The sequence below is a fragment of the Siniperca chuatsi genome, linkage group LG13 (genome assembly GCF_020085105.1).
Source record: "Siniperca chuatsi isolate FFG_IHB_CAS linkage group LG13, ASM2008510v1, whole genome shotgun sequence".
Classification (NCBI taxonomy): Eukaryota; Metazoa; Chordata; class Actinopteri; order Centrarchiformes; family Sinipercidae; genus Siniperca; species Siniperca chuatsi.
This window is the reverse complement of record NC_058054.1, coordinates 7970146-7984601: the sequence shown is the minus strand read 5'-3', so window position 1 is coordinate 7984601 and position 14456 is coordinate 7970146. Positions and strand designations below refer to the sequence as shown.

The 14456-nt window shown below is 39.6% G+C and overlaps 1 protein-coding gene across 3 annotated transcripts in view; it reads right to left on the bottom strand.

Moving 5' to 3' along the window:
* The window catches only part of ankrd12 (ankyrin repeat domain 12), a 36940-nt gene that overhangs the window by 10041 nt on the left and 12443 nt on the right, over positions 1-14456 (bottom strand). For 2 of the 3 annotated variants that reach the window (XM_044220471.1, XM_044220472.1), the window contains 7 exons: positions 7944-8057; positions 5061-5211; positions 3240-3311; positions 2674-2811; positions 1543-1746; positions 1048-1190; positions 171-318 (listed from right to left, as the gene is read on the bottom strand). In XM_044220471.1, coding sequence (XP_044076406.1) covers positions 171-318; positions 1048-1190; positions 1543-1746; positions 2674-2811; positions 3240-3311; positions 5061-5211; positions 7944-8003 — 916 coding nt within the window. In that variant the 5' untranslated portion in view covers positions 8004-8057. The remainder of the gene's footprint in view (positions 1-170; positions 319-1047; positions 1191-1542; positions 1747-2673; positions 2812-3239; positions 3312-5060; positions 5212-7943; positions 8058-14456) is intronic. The other variant, XM_044220474.1, reaches the window with a different exon arrangement.

Below are 14456 nucleotides of genomic sequence, written 5' to 3'. Positions count from 1 at the left end.
CGTTGACATTTGATTTTTAAGCCAAATCTGGTCCATCTATAGTGAAAACACATGTACACCTCGTGCTGTGAGGTGCAGTGGATAAGAATGTCCAGTAATATTACAGTTAGTATGCGAATATGTGACTTTAAACGGGAGGTCAGCCAAACACTACAGCATTCTCTGCATACCTGAAGAGCTGTCATCTTGATCCGACAGTGGCACCTCTCCCTTTAATAGCTGTTCCAGCTCCTGAGAGTCTGCCACGTCCACCGGGCGCTCCCCGCGTTTGTTGGCCTGGAAGGCGTTACCACCATGGCGTAGTAGCAGTTTCACAATCTGTATAAAACATAACAAGAATTGAGATCGACAATCTCAAGACAAACATCAAGGTTGTAGACAAACATACATAACAGTGATTGTCAGAAATTAAAAACAACAAAATTTTATAATGTGACCCTATTTCAAAACACTTGGATTGGCTGCAGCACAAGTTTTCTAAGCTTATGCACTTTATATGCAACTTAGGAGACCATCTACTGTAGCGGGAAAACACTTTACAAATTGATTCATGCAATATTTTGCACATGGTGCAAAAATGTACACACAATCATGACTCTTGGTGGAGATAAATCTTTTTTCCATCCACCATTTTAAACAGGCGGTGTACAGGCAGACATTGTGATAAAGGTGGCTTCACTGTCAAAATGTCTTGTGACATTTTATTTTAAATTTGACAACAGCTCAAGATATTTTCTAAATTTCCAAACATTAACTATTGGTTTATATGATGTGCAGTGCTCACCGATGACCAAGCCATATCACTCCATAGCTCAAGATTATTCTTATTCCAAATAATCATTACCATTATACAACTACTGTAAATGTCTACATATAGCTACATTACATTTTTTGACATATGTACACTGGGACATGTTTGTGTCCATTCTGTAATACTTTCAGACATGTCAGACTTGTGCAAAGACCTTAATCAGAATTTTTAAATGTGTAATTTACTTTCAAGTCCTACAATACTGTGGCAGGACAAACTTCAAGTCAAGCTCTTACATCTTTATGCCCGCTGCTTGAGGCATCATGGAGTGGCGTGTCATCATCCAGACCCTGTGTGTTCACCTCTGCACCTGCTGCTATTAAGACCTTGGCCACATCGTAGTAACCGAGATTACAGGCTTCATGAAGAGGAGTCCAACCTGGTAAGGACAGAAAACAGCAACCCCGTAGAGTTTTACTTTTTTTGTCAGTAGGTCACAGTCACAATTGATTTCAAATTTGAACAGCCATTTTGTCAATTTTACTTAAATGACAAAAGCCTAAAATTTTCCATAGATTTCTGTTGGGAGATCAGGTAGGTAGAGAGATAAAATGACACTACACAAAAAACACAACATGTGCACAGAAGGTAGCAACATGCACACTTGTTCCGTTATCACATCATGAGATATCGCCTTTGAATAAGCACTTGTTAGTCAGCGTCATGTTATTAATAGCCACCATGCAGACATGATGAAATCTGTTAAATGATCACCTCCTGGGGCATCATACCTGCAAAGTCTTTGACGTTGACATCAGCTCCCAGGCTAATGAGTTCTTTAACTTGCTTGGCGTCTCCCCGGATGGCTGCCATGTGAAGTGGAGTCTCCCCTCGCTCGTTCCTCTTGTTGACCTTGTCCTTCTGTCGAGACGAGGCGCTGCTGGGGACTTTCTTCTGCACAGGGGTTGTTTGTGAGGGGTGACTGGGAGTAGAGTCTGGACACAGGCAGAGAGGAAAGTACTTAATTGATACTTGAAGCAAAAGCCTGTCACAGGATGAGATAACTACCTGCATTAATGTGCAAGGCACTGGATTGAGCAACCACAGTGAAACTGGCTTTAATGGTTACCTTAGCTTAGCATAAAGACATGAAACAAGGAGAAAAAGCTAGTCTGTCAATAACAAAATAGAAATAGTCCCACACAAACCCCCCCATTAAATGACGTTTTTGAACAGATTACACAAACGAGATATAGCGACTTAATTTGTGAGCTTTAGAGGTACTGGTAGGTGGATGATGTTAGTTTCCCGTCTTTGTGCTAAGCTAAGCTAACCAGATGCTGGTTCCAGCTTCATATTGAACAGACAGACATGAGAGTGGTATAAATCTTCTCATCTAACAAGACGGTATAGTCCCTCATTCGTCCAGCAGTGTTCTATCGTAGAAAAGGTTTCAGTCGTAGTCATCTGGACACTGTTTTCAGAATCAAGACGTTTCGGCTCCCATCCGGAAGTCTTCTCATCTAACCCATGGCATGTCCCAAAATGTCAAACTGTTCCTTTAATAAGCAAGGCATTCGATTGAGCAACCACAGTGACACTTGTTTTCCTGGAAACCTGAAAACCTGTGCTCACTTGTGTCTGTGTGTGTGTTCAGCAGCTATGTACTAAGTGACATTGTCTTACAACTACTCAGAACCAATTATTTACAAAAATGATCTTAGTCAACTTCACTGGTTACATAATATCACTGGGAAAGTATACAGTACAGCTTTCTTTCCAGTTGAGCAGATACTTTACAGCCTTGAAATATTAGAGAGCATGTTTGTCAAAACACTTGGAAGCATGACTCATCCAACAGTTAATATATACTGTGTGCCATCTTGAGGATGTGGTTAAGGCTACAGGGCAAGCACACAAACCTGGACTGTTGGCAGTCATCTGCATTAGAAGAGCCATCTGTTTGCGCTCTGACAGAGGATACCCAAACAAAAGGTTGGCCTGGGACTTCTTGCCCCCAGCCTCTTTTTTCACCTTCTTCTTGTCTGGTCCATCTTTATCTGCAACAAAACCAAGACAGATTTTAGAGAACAGTTAAAAAAATAAAAATAAAATAAATAAAACAGTCCAGTTTCATTTCAAGCAGCAATTTCATCGTCACAGTGACACCGTTTTCCTCCTTCCCTTGTATCTGTTGAGCACGCGGAGAAACAGATGACAAGCATGAGGTTTGGAAAAAAAGAGGACAAAAAAGACAGCATTCTCTTAAGCCAGCCAAGTGCAGACGGCACTCCTTGGGCCCACCCCCATCTCCATCAGTCGGTCGTTACTAAACACAGACATGCGTGAGCTGTAACAGCGGCAGATGCAGGGCGAAAACACACACACGTGCATGTGTGTATGTGTCTTTACAGCAGCATAGTGGCGCAAAGTGGGTGACGTGACTTGTAGAGGACACGGGGGCTGAGGATCGGGCTGCAGCGATTACCTGCGTATATCCTGCAGGGAGGCACTAATCTCTCTCCCCAGGTCTCACTCGACTGGCCTGGGTCTGAGTCATCTACAGTGCAAAGCAGAGAGGGAGGGGAGGGAGAGGGGAGAGCAAGGGGGGGTGGGGGGTGGAAGGGTGGGAAAGCACTGCATTAACGCTCACTCTCTCTCACCCTCCTCATCTCAGATGCACTCAAATACAGACAGGCACAAAGGCAGACTCGCACTCCACGCACAGATTATGAGTCATGGCAACACAGGAGACAGGAGAAGATCCAATCCGAAGTGGTCGATGGAGTCATTACTTCCCTTATTCATACAGCTGCTCAACACAGGAGCTGAGAGGCACTAGGGAAAGGTTGCTGGAAGGAAAAAGCAGCCCCTCCACGCTAGTTTAGCTTTATAACCTGTGCAACATAAATCATACTCTGTGAATTCAAAATTGAGGGTTCTCGTCTGTTAGAATGACGCAGGACCACACAATGACAATCATTACGTTGAGCTTTGCTCTACAGAGGAGATGAAGGCAAATCTGCTGGACCTCAAGCAGTCTGTAAAACACATTATGGTACTTAGTTTACTGTAAATATGGCTGTACATACACTAACCTATTTTTAGTTCTCAAATATGATGGAAACATACAGTTAAACTAAATGATAGAAGCAGAATAGTCTATTTACACAAGTAAGAGAGGTAAGATTAAGTTCACAATGTCTCCAGTGTGAAGCTGAGCAGTTGAGTGAAGAATTTATCTTCAGCATGATGACAGTTACCAGGAACTTCAAAAGAGCAGTTGAGATTGCACATTTTCTTACAACTGCATGAACAATACCAGGTCTTAAAAAGGAGAGGGCTGACGTTCTATATTTTTGAATTTATGTTTTATATTTATGTCAACAAATTCCATAAAAAGGGCAAAACAAACAACGTGTTTGTCCGCCTCGCAGTACTTTCTGACTTTTCTAGCCCATTGGTTCCTACCGAAGACATAAATCTTTAAGAACAGTATAGAATAGTTTTATTTTATAAAAAGTCTCAGTAATTTCCGAAAACAGCTGGACACTGTAGTTTTTAATCAAACTTTACTTAAAGAGGAGTAAATAGTGCATTTGTTGGGGACTATTTTCAGCGGTGCATTACACATTTGGTGCCCTAGGTATTTACAGCAGCAGGACGGTGTATGTGGCATTGATTGAAAAATAAACTACAGTGCCAGTGTTCATGGTAATGAAGGAAGATGTCACCCAGTGCAACATGTGGCTCACAGATGTGTTTTTAATAATTTTTGGTCAACAATGGAGTATTTGACACAGAAGAATAAGCTAAATCAGGCTGCAGAGACTACACTTGTTGGTTGGAATACATTCATTGTTGGTTTTGGTCTTTTTATGGGATTTATTGACAATGAGAAAAATACAAAATAATGCCAGCCTTCTTTAAACTTAAAAAACAAGACAGCATATCAGGAACTAGAAGGCAATCTAGTTTTATGTTACAAAAGGGTTTATTTTCATAAGAATGTGAACATACTACATTCAGAATGACTTTACTCCACATTTATGTGTTTCCATATGCTTTTTCTCAAGTCTCATAATACAACTTGGTTTCTATCTTGTTATACAACACAACAGGACACAACTTCATCAGCATGGTCCGATTTGGATCCTGCTGCCAAACAAGTCAAAACCCTTTGACCTACAGTCAGTCCCTAAAGAAAATGTTCAACAACAGACCAGCAGGGGACAGTGTGAGGACATGGCAGCCAGCCAACAGCATGGCTGTTGAAAGAAGAGCAGGGAGGGGCAGCAACAGCTCTTACCCGTGTCAGAGTCTCGCTCCTCTGTCCTGAGAGGACTGGTAGTGAAGGAGAGCTTGCGCTTCATGGAAGACTTGGTTTTCCCTTCCTTCCCCAGCAATTCACTCCGATCGAGCTTCGGAGTTTTGGTGAAAGGGGACAACTTGTCTTTGCTCTGTCAGAGGTGAGGACATAAAAAAAACAAAATCAGGCATGTCAAACACAGCAAAGGTGTGGCCACTTTTGTGACTGAGAGTGTGTGTGCGTGTGTATATAAACAATACAGTCATGACAGTAAATAAACCGAGGCAGCCCTGTTTAAAAAGCTCTGTTAACTAACTTGACAACAAAAGGGTTGAGCTTAGCATGCAGGTAGTATTTCAGATGAGACTAAAGCTCGCCAAAACACGACACTAACATAGAGTGCAGGTGATTATATTGCAGGCTGTGTTGTGTCTCTGCGACATATTGTTTGGGTCATACAGGCAGCAGGTTTGCCTGCATGACTCACTAAAATCTTATTCCCAAGGCACGATCTCTGTAAAGAGTAAAAGATCTGGAGTGACTAGTTTTTCTCTTTGCTTACACACAGAAATAAAAATAAAGAAGTATATTAATGGTACTAGGCTTGTTGTAGTGAGAGAATTTTCACACTAGTGCAAGTCGACCTCACAGAGGAGTCACAATGTTAAGTCACAATGACTAAAAACTATGGAGACAAACAAGCTGCTGTTTACTAATTTCTTTATATTTCATGCTAAAACAAACATCTCGCATATACATTAGATGTTATCATACCATTTTTTTTTTTTTTTAGAAAATATAGCTTTTGTATTTATTTATTTATTTTAAAGATTTTTTTTCAGCATTTCTGCTTCATTTGATAGTCACAGTAGAGAGAGACAGGAAAGGCAGGGAAGAAAGAGAGGGGATGACATGCAGCAAAGGCCTGGGTTGAAAATGAAACCTGGGCCGCTGCGGTAAGGACTCAGCCTTGATACGTGGTACACACTCTACCATCTTTAGGAAAAAAATAAATAAATAAATTGCTACAGATGAAGTATAAAATAGACTTTGCAGGTCTAACAACGTAAAATAATTGAGTCAAGACTCCATGAGTCTACTTTAATGAAATTAATTTTGTCTATACACAGAGGCATTGCTAAAACACAAGTACTGAGACACTTTTTTTGGTTACCAAAGTCTGGGCCATAATTAAGCTGAAAACACAACAACTCCCACTTTACAAGACAGAAAATGTTAAACACTCCAGTGCCTCATATGCCACCAGTCATAGCACCCACTGCATAAGGCCTAAACATTACACTAGTAATATCTGTATTATCAATATGGCTTACAATTCCAGTTTCCGGGTTCTTGCACTCTGCTCTGCAGACAAAGCTTTTTCCAGTGCCAGTACTTTAGTGAGCTGCACTTTGGTGCAGTAAAATACATTTCTGGCAGGAGGAAAAATGTCTGCAGTGTGGTGCTTCTTTGATCTCAGTGAAGCAATGTGCCAGCTGTTCAAAGCTGAAGTGTCTGGCAAAAGTGTGTGTGTTAAAAGTAGAAGCAAGTTAGCATTAGAAGCACTCTTGCCTCAAAAATAAAAGGAGACATGAATCTCATTTATGGAGAAAATTATAAATAAATAGCAAACCTTGTATTTAAACACATGTGCATCAGTTGTTTCATGATAGTCAATATTTATTAATGCTGCACTGTGCTTGACTGAGTGGTCTTCAGAATAATAGCTGCGTCATGGCATGAGTGAACCTCTGATCCACTCCCATCCAAATTTATATTGTTAGATTACTGGTGAAGCACATCGAATCAAATAACAATATTAGCATCAATGTCAACATGTACATCTATGGTTGTCGGAGCGCAGTAGTGCAAATAGGTATAGAGAATAGTGTAACTAGGAGGTAAGATGTGCTCCCTGCCAGCACCCAGATGTGTTTATCTAAATCTCATATCTACAAGTGTTCCAGCGAGTGGGTTAATGAGTGTGTTTACACAGAGACATTTATACAAATGTCTGTGAAGGAAAACTCATCACTATGACAAAACAAGTGGTGACCAGGTGCAAAAATATGCCAACGCATAAAACGCACACGCTCTTGCACAAATATTTTAGCACTGAGGGAAGCGCTAACCAAACAGAGGCATCTTGATAAAAAAGTAAAGGTGCTCCGTCAGGATTTTTGGGGCTGATCACCGATCACTGGAAACACTATCGGCCGATATTTGAAGCCTAGTATGAATTTGAAATACATATTGTAATTTTTATTTATTTATATATATATATATATATATATATATATATATATATATATATATATATATATATATATATAAATTTTTTTTTTTTTTTTTTTTTTTTTGAACTAAAGTACTCAAATACAAGACACAGGTAAGATGACTTGGGATCCAGAACAGCTACTTAATGGACCTTGAGGTGAGATTGTTTTGTCAACTGTTGTTTCCAAGGTCAAGAATTAACTTTGAACCTCAATTTTTATACCAACATGGACAAGAAGTCCCTAAAGTGCTCTGAAAATTTAAACATCTACAATTTCATGATAACTGGGCAAACTCCATCTGCTAAAGAATATTATGTTATATGATCTACCATCCACTAAATGGACTACGAGGTAAGATTATTTTCCAGATTAAGAATGAATTTTGAGCCTCAACTTGGGATCTAATTTCATGCTACATATCTGTATGGTTTAGACCAGAATTAAAAGAAAATAATCAAAACTTTTCATGGAGCTCTATCTAGTAAAACTTCATTATACTTGTTTAACATGGAAGGAAGGCAAGGTGAAAAACACAAAAATAAATTTGGTACACTTCTTGTTCAAGTGTTGTCTTCAGTGCTCTACTGTGTCTGTGCTCACATACCTTCTTCCCCGCCTGCTTGTCCACCATGGCTCCATCTCTGTCGCTCCCAGGTTTGGCCATGGTGCGGCACCTGACTAGCTGTGACAGCTACAGCACAGTAGGTTCATCATGCACCTGGAGACAGAAAGCAACAGCAATGAGGAGGATTTCAACATTGCAACATCACAGTCTGAGTGGATGACTGGCCTAGTGTTTTAGACTTGGTGTAAACAGGGAGTGTTTGCACCAGACACGGGCAAGAGACATGTTTAATTACAGGTACAATTAAATAACAATTCTTCACAGAGACTGTTCACAGGCTAGGCTTTCAGCAAACATCAGCTCTTGTTTCCTCTGTGATGCAAAGTAAAGAAAAGTCACTTAACCTCAGAGAGGAGTGGAGTGGCTGCATATGAAACAACACTACTACAAAGAGTAAGACAGCTGTGTTTCAGGATGTAGGTTGAGTGAATCTGTAATCTGGGATTTTTCTTGAAATTTCCATTCTACTTCTTGAGAATGACCTCAGAAATCAGGCAAGAAACAACTACACAATGCAGCATGAATCACAGCTTTAGGGACTCTTAAAGTGCTGAGAGGAAAACGTCCCCCTTGCATGTTGTCACTACGGCCTACTCATCAGTATAACCAAGCTTCTCTGTGATGTGGTTTGTGTCAGCGTAGTAACACACGCAGCAGAATCAATGGGGGCAGTGTGGCCTACAGTGACTGGAGAAAGTATAACACTCAGCTGAACATGCGCATGAAGCCGACATGGCATGTGTCAGTTATCTTGTCACATGAAGATCGCTGTTTTCAGTCACAAGACCCTCTCTCATGTATTTTCAATTAACTTCCCCTGCTTCTTCTTCTTTTTTTTTTTTTTTTTTTTAAACACGCTCTCACAAACAGCATTGCATCTGATTTTACAGAAATAGCATCTCTTAGCCCTATGAAAGTACAGCAAACAGTAAAGTCTATATTAGGAAACCTGAGAGTCACTGATAAATTGTGACGCAGCCTCCAAAATGAATGGGACAGCCCCATTACTCAGTATACATCCAATTACAATTTATCTAGAATCTATATGGTAAACATTTAAATTTACCAAGAAAAGAAATAGCATGATTGTTTTTTTAACATTGCACTTATTCACACAGCAAACAGGACTTCTACTGGGAGTGACCCACCTTGCTAAAGAGTACAGGTCAAATTTTCCCAACAATTTGGGGGATTTCTTCCAATCAGAAGCTAGTTCTCTATCAGATCTGAGTGCTGTTATGGTCATATAATTAAAGTAATCGATTAATCCTTTTGTTTCACTGGTTCCAGATTCTCAAATGTGAATATTTGCCGTTTTCTTAGTCTTTCATGACAGTAAAATTGTATGTCTTTGGGTTTTGAACTGCGGGTCAGACAAAACAAGCAGTTTGATTACATCAACTTGGACTCTGGGAAATTGTGACAGCCATTTTTCACTAATTCAACATTTTATAGACCAAAAAAATTATAGATTAATCGAGCAAATAATTGGAAGAATAACCAATAATAAAAATTATTGTTTGTTGCCACCCTAGTAATGTTAATGTAATGTACTCTTAAACGGTCAGGGTTTTTAAAATCAGACTGTATTTTCTTTTAACTTAATTTCTTTTAGCCAAAAAGGGACTATCACATTGTATGTGATGCATTTTTGTGAAGTCAAAATCCCGATTTTATTTTAATTAATGCTGATATAGCTCAGTCATCTACAGCTGTGGGCCAGTATACATATATTGGGGGGTGGGGGGGATCACAGACACGACCTCCAAATAAAAAGCCTTGCTGCTAAATCAATATCAGTGATAGCTACATCAGTAATAAGCCTACAACTAACAATCATTTTCATTTGATTGATTGTTTGATCTATAAAATGTCAGGTGAATAATGGCGAAAGTCCAAAGCGGCATCTTCATTATGTTTTGTTTAGTCTGACCATAATATCATTAAGGCAAGGGAACGCATCAAATTCACACATTTAAGAAGCTGGAACCATCAAATGTTAAGTATTTTTGCTATACTTTTTAAAAACATATCAATCTCATAACCCATTTTACCGTGCCAGGTTTCCAGAAGCATACATGTACTGTTTATATCTACGTAGGCATCCTGTCATTTGGGTGTTTGTTGCTACGGCAGGGACTGCAAAACAATTATACTGTGAGGCTAAGCTACACAACACTATCTTATGTGCAGTACATGTAAGGTTAGCAAGGGGTTTGCTATCCTAAGATGTAAATAATGCCTTGGAAATGGAAAAAACCCAAATGCTAAGTGGTTGCTTTTCAATTACAATTAAGGCAGAAAGCTTCAAAGGACAGAAGAAATGTTGCAAACAGTCATTGGACTAAAATGTGGAGCGTATGACTTGAGAACATGTCAGTCCTATAAACAGCACAGTTGACAGTGACACACTACACTACCATGACAGTACAATGGATCCATGCCTATGAAACAAAATCAGAAACATACTACCACTGTAGCTAAATGGATCATAATAGATAGCAGGCCTTCAATCATGAGATGTCATCATGATAACAAGCACTTTCTGGCTTTCTATACACATAACCTTCACATGGGACTTTTATTCGGCGTATCGAGGACTTATGTGAAAGCCACAAGTCTTACAAGTTTAAGCAGCTAAAGCACTCCAAGACAGATGGATTAACAGAGCGACCGTTCTGCCGCACATTAAGTAAAAGAGCAGGAAACTGCTGTTTTGCTGGTTGGCATATAAATGTATGTACTGCCAAGTCTGAATTTAACTTGGGTTTTCAGAGTATGAGATTCCTTGTGATCTTTGTAATGTAAAGGTTTTGGATACAGTGCATGTTTTTTAGAGCAGAAATGATTAGTCCATCAATTGATAATTCAATCAACAGAAAACTATTTTGATAAATCGATAAATTGTTAGTCCTTTTTTTGCAAAAACACCCAACTCTTTCTCTGCTTCCTGTTTCTTAATTGTGAGGATTTGCTGATTTTCTCTGCTTTACATCAATCTAAATTAAATAGCTTTGAGTTTTGGACTGTTAGTCGGATAAAAACAAGCGATTTGAAGATGTCACCTTGGGCTCTGGGAAATTATGATGGGTTTTTACCCCCCCACCGTCTTTTGATAATTTACTGACCAAACAATTAATCAAGAAAAGAAAAATCAGCTAATTGATCTATAATGAAATAAGTTAGTTGAGCCCTAGTGTTTTTCATGTAATTTTATTTTGTGTGACTAAATATGCAATTAATCATCATTAATCAAGCCTTTGGGATTCAAAATATTAAACACTACAACACTATTAAAATGATTTAATCTTTATTAGATGGCAGGGCACATTCAGCTACACATGCCATTTGCCTTTCCAGACAGAAACCAGTTGTACTTGTTTTTTAGCACTAAATAACCAGGAATTAGACGACTAGACTACTCGAAAGTAATCCAACATTTAGTTTCTTCAGATACAACCTTTGCTGATCCTGAGTAATAGCACAGTGTTGACAGGTATCGTTTTTCCAACTCAGCCGAGGCCCTGCGAGAGGCCCATCATTAGTCAGCAGATAGCCAGTATGCAGCAGCACCGTCATTCAGGCAGCTGAAAGGGAGAATTGAGCAGCCCACAGTGAACACGTTAGTGTAAAGAGGCTAGTGTATCGGGGGTATTAAAACGGTATGGACAGCCCAGGACCAGACCAGAAAACAAACGCTGACAGGACTCCAATCTGGCCAAGAGACGAGGCGAGGAGGGTGTGACTATAATTACAGAGGTATTTGGGCACTCGCCAGTTTGGCATTCGCATTCGCTGCGTTTCATGAGCAGCTCAGGGCTGCATAAGCCCCTGCGAGCTCTGCCATTAACCTTGGGCTGTTTCAAGACTAGATCAAACCCTGCCATGATGACTACTACAGCTCACAGAGACTAAAGCTGAGATTAGTTTGACATGGGATATCGTACAGAATAAACACCGATAGCAACAATTACTTAACCTGCTTAATTCCAATGAAATAGACTATCAAACTGCAGAATCACGACTGCAAAAAGGGTGAGAGATGTACTACAGAGAGAGATGTGACACCAGAGACACTCCGGATGGCTGGTTCCCTCGGCCTCAACACCAGTGACGTGGTAAATAATTCAGCAGCCAAGGCAAGACACTGAAGGAGAACAAAATATACTAGTGCTCCAACTGATTATTTTCATTATTGATTCATCTGCCAATTATTTTCTCAACTAATAGAATAAAGACTTTGTCTATAAAATGTCAGAAAATAGTGAAAAATGCCCGTTATCTTTTTCCAGAGCCCAAGGTGACATCTTCAGATGTCTTGTTTTATCCAAACAACAGTCCAAAACCCAAAGATATTCAGCTTAGATGAAATAAAATCAGGGAAAAGCAGCAAATCCCTGCACTGGAGAAAGGTTGACATTTCTGCTTTTTAAAAAATGACAAACAATTAATCTATTATCAAAATAGTTGCTGGTACATTTTCTGTCAATCGACTGATCGACAATAGTAGACCTAAAACAATTAGTCAATTGACAGCAAATGAATCTGCAACTATTTTGATGATCAATTACTCATAATTATTTTTTCAAGCAAAATGCCCAAATTCCTTAGTTCCAGCTTCTCAATTGTGCTGCTTTTCTTTGTTTTATGTGATAATTTAATATGTTTGGGTTTTATACTGTTGGTTTGACAAAACAAGACATTTAAAAAAGACGTCACATTGGGCTTTCCTGATGTTTTAGAGACCAAACAATTAACAGGGTACTTGAGAAAATGATCAAGAGATTAAATCGATAATTAAAATAATCATTATTTGCAGCCATAATTAATACACTAATCTTTCCAGCTCTGAAATGCACCAACCTTCTGTCCAGGTCACTGAAATCATGTGCTAGGCTCTCTTTGCCATGTAGCCACATTATTGTAACAGTTTTAGTAGACGACCAAAACATGCTGGCCATCAGGGCTGCAGGTCAATTTACCTTTCAGATTATATGAATTGTAAATATAACAGTTTCTAAATTATCCTCTTTAAAGCTGGACATGACAATCACTTGTAATAATAAAAAAAATAAAATAAATATGGGTCATTTTTCAAATTCTAAATATCCACCTGCACTGACAGAACAAAGTCAGTAAAATCCCAAGTTAAGTGTGCTGGCTGCAGCGCTGGTCCTTCTGAGAAGCAGATGTGTCTGTATTTATTTATAACCTAGTGTTCCTGCACTTTAACTCCACTGGTTCCCGACTAACAACAATAACAACCATTTCCCTGTAGTGCTGGAGCATGTTGGCCCTGACAGCGGAGCGGCTGCTTCAGTTTGTGTCCGGTGTGAGCGGTTTGGGGGTTTGAGGAGTTGCGGAGATGTGTGCTAGGGAGTGGAGAAAAGTGTGGTGGTGTAGCTAGGATAGATGAAGAGCACACACAGTACGGTAACTTGATCCACAGACTGCATGATGGGACAGGGAGGGCAGAGGGCTAAGAATAGCACTGAGCCTGACACACAGAGCACAAAGTACGCCACCAGCAGCAGCAGCAGCATTACTCCACTACAGCTTCCAGAGTACTGCCTGCTGTGAGCTCTCGCGCACACACACACACACACACCATGTGAAAAATACATGTGATTTTCCCCTGGTCTCCCATGTGGCTGCACACACAAAGGAACCTACTGGAAAACAAGCTCTGAATGTATCACAGTGTTTAAAATGTTATACACTGGTAGAAATAAAACCAAGTGGATTATTGGCAAGATTATTTTTAATATCTACATTAAAGCTAGAGTCAGCTTCTAATAGGAGGTGGGCAAATCCTGTAACACACTCAAGGAGACGCACTACGCTTGCTGCAACGGTAAACAGCCGGTCACGTGGTTGTGGTCCTGTATGCCGTCAGGCTAAATGATGGGGGAGGTCTCGCTCAGCTGCACATCTACTCCCAGCCTTCGTCTCCTCCTTCGACTCCCTAATGAGTAGCAGGACAAAGCCATGCGCAAAGGCCCGATTACCGAGACTACAGGAGAGGGGTAGAAGAGGCAACAATACCTAGCAAAGAGCCAATCATCCGCAATATGATCATATACACAGACTAACAGCTTACATGTTTATATTGTTGACTAATTTATGTGCCTGCAATATATAAATACCTCACACTATGTACGCCAAATCTGTTCTGTGCCCTAGAAATGTCCAGTCCAATTATTTTCGTGTTGACAAAACAAAAAGGAAAATCCTATTCTTCAACATATCAGTAATCCAATGATTGTTAAAATGATGGAAAATTGATCAATACCATTTTTATGATGAATTGTTCTTTCAATTTATTCATCATGTAAAAACAAAATATCTGCTGGTTGAATTTATTCTTAATGTCTTTATAAAACTGAACAATGGGTTTGTGGCGGTCAGATTAAGTAAGAAATTTTAAAACATGAAATTAAAATCTGGTAAGTCAGAGGGTTTTTCTTGATGTATTTAATATTTAAATGGAGC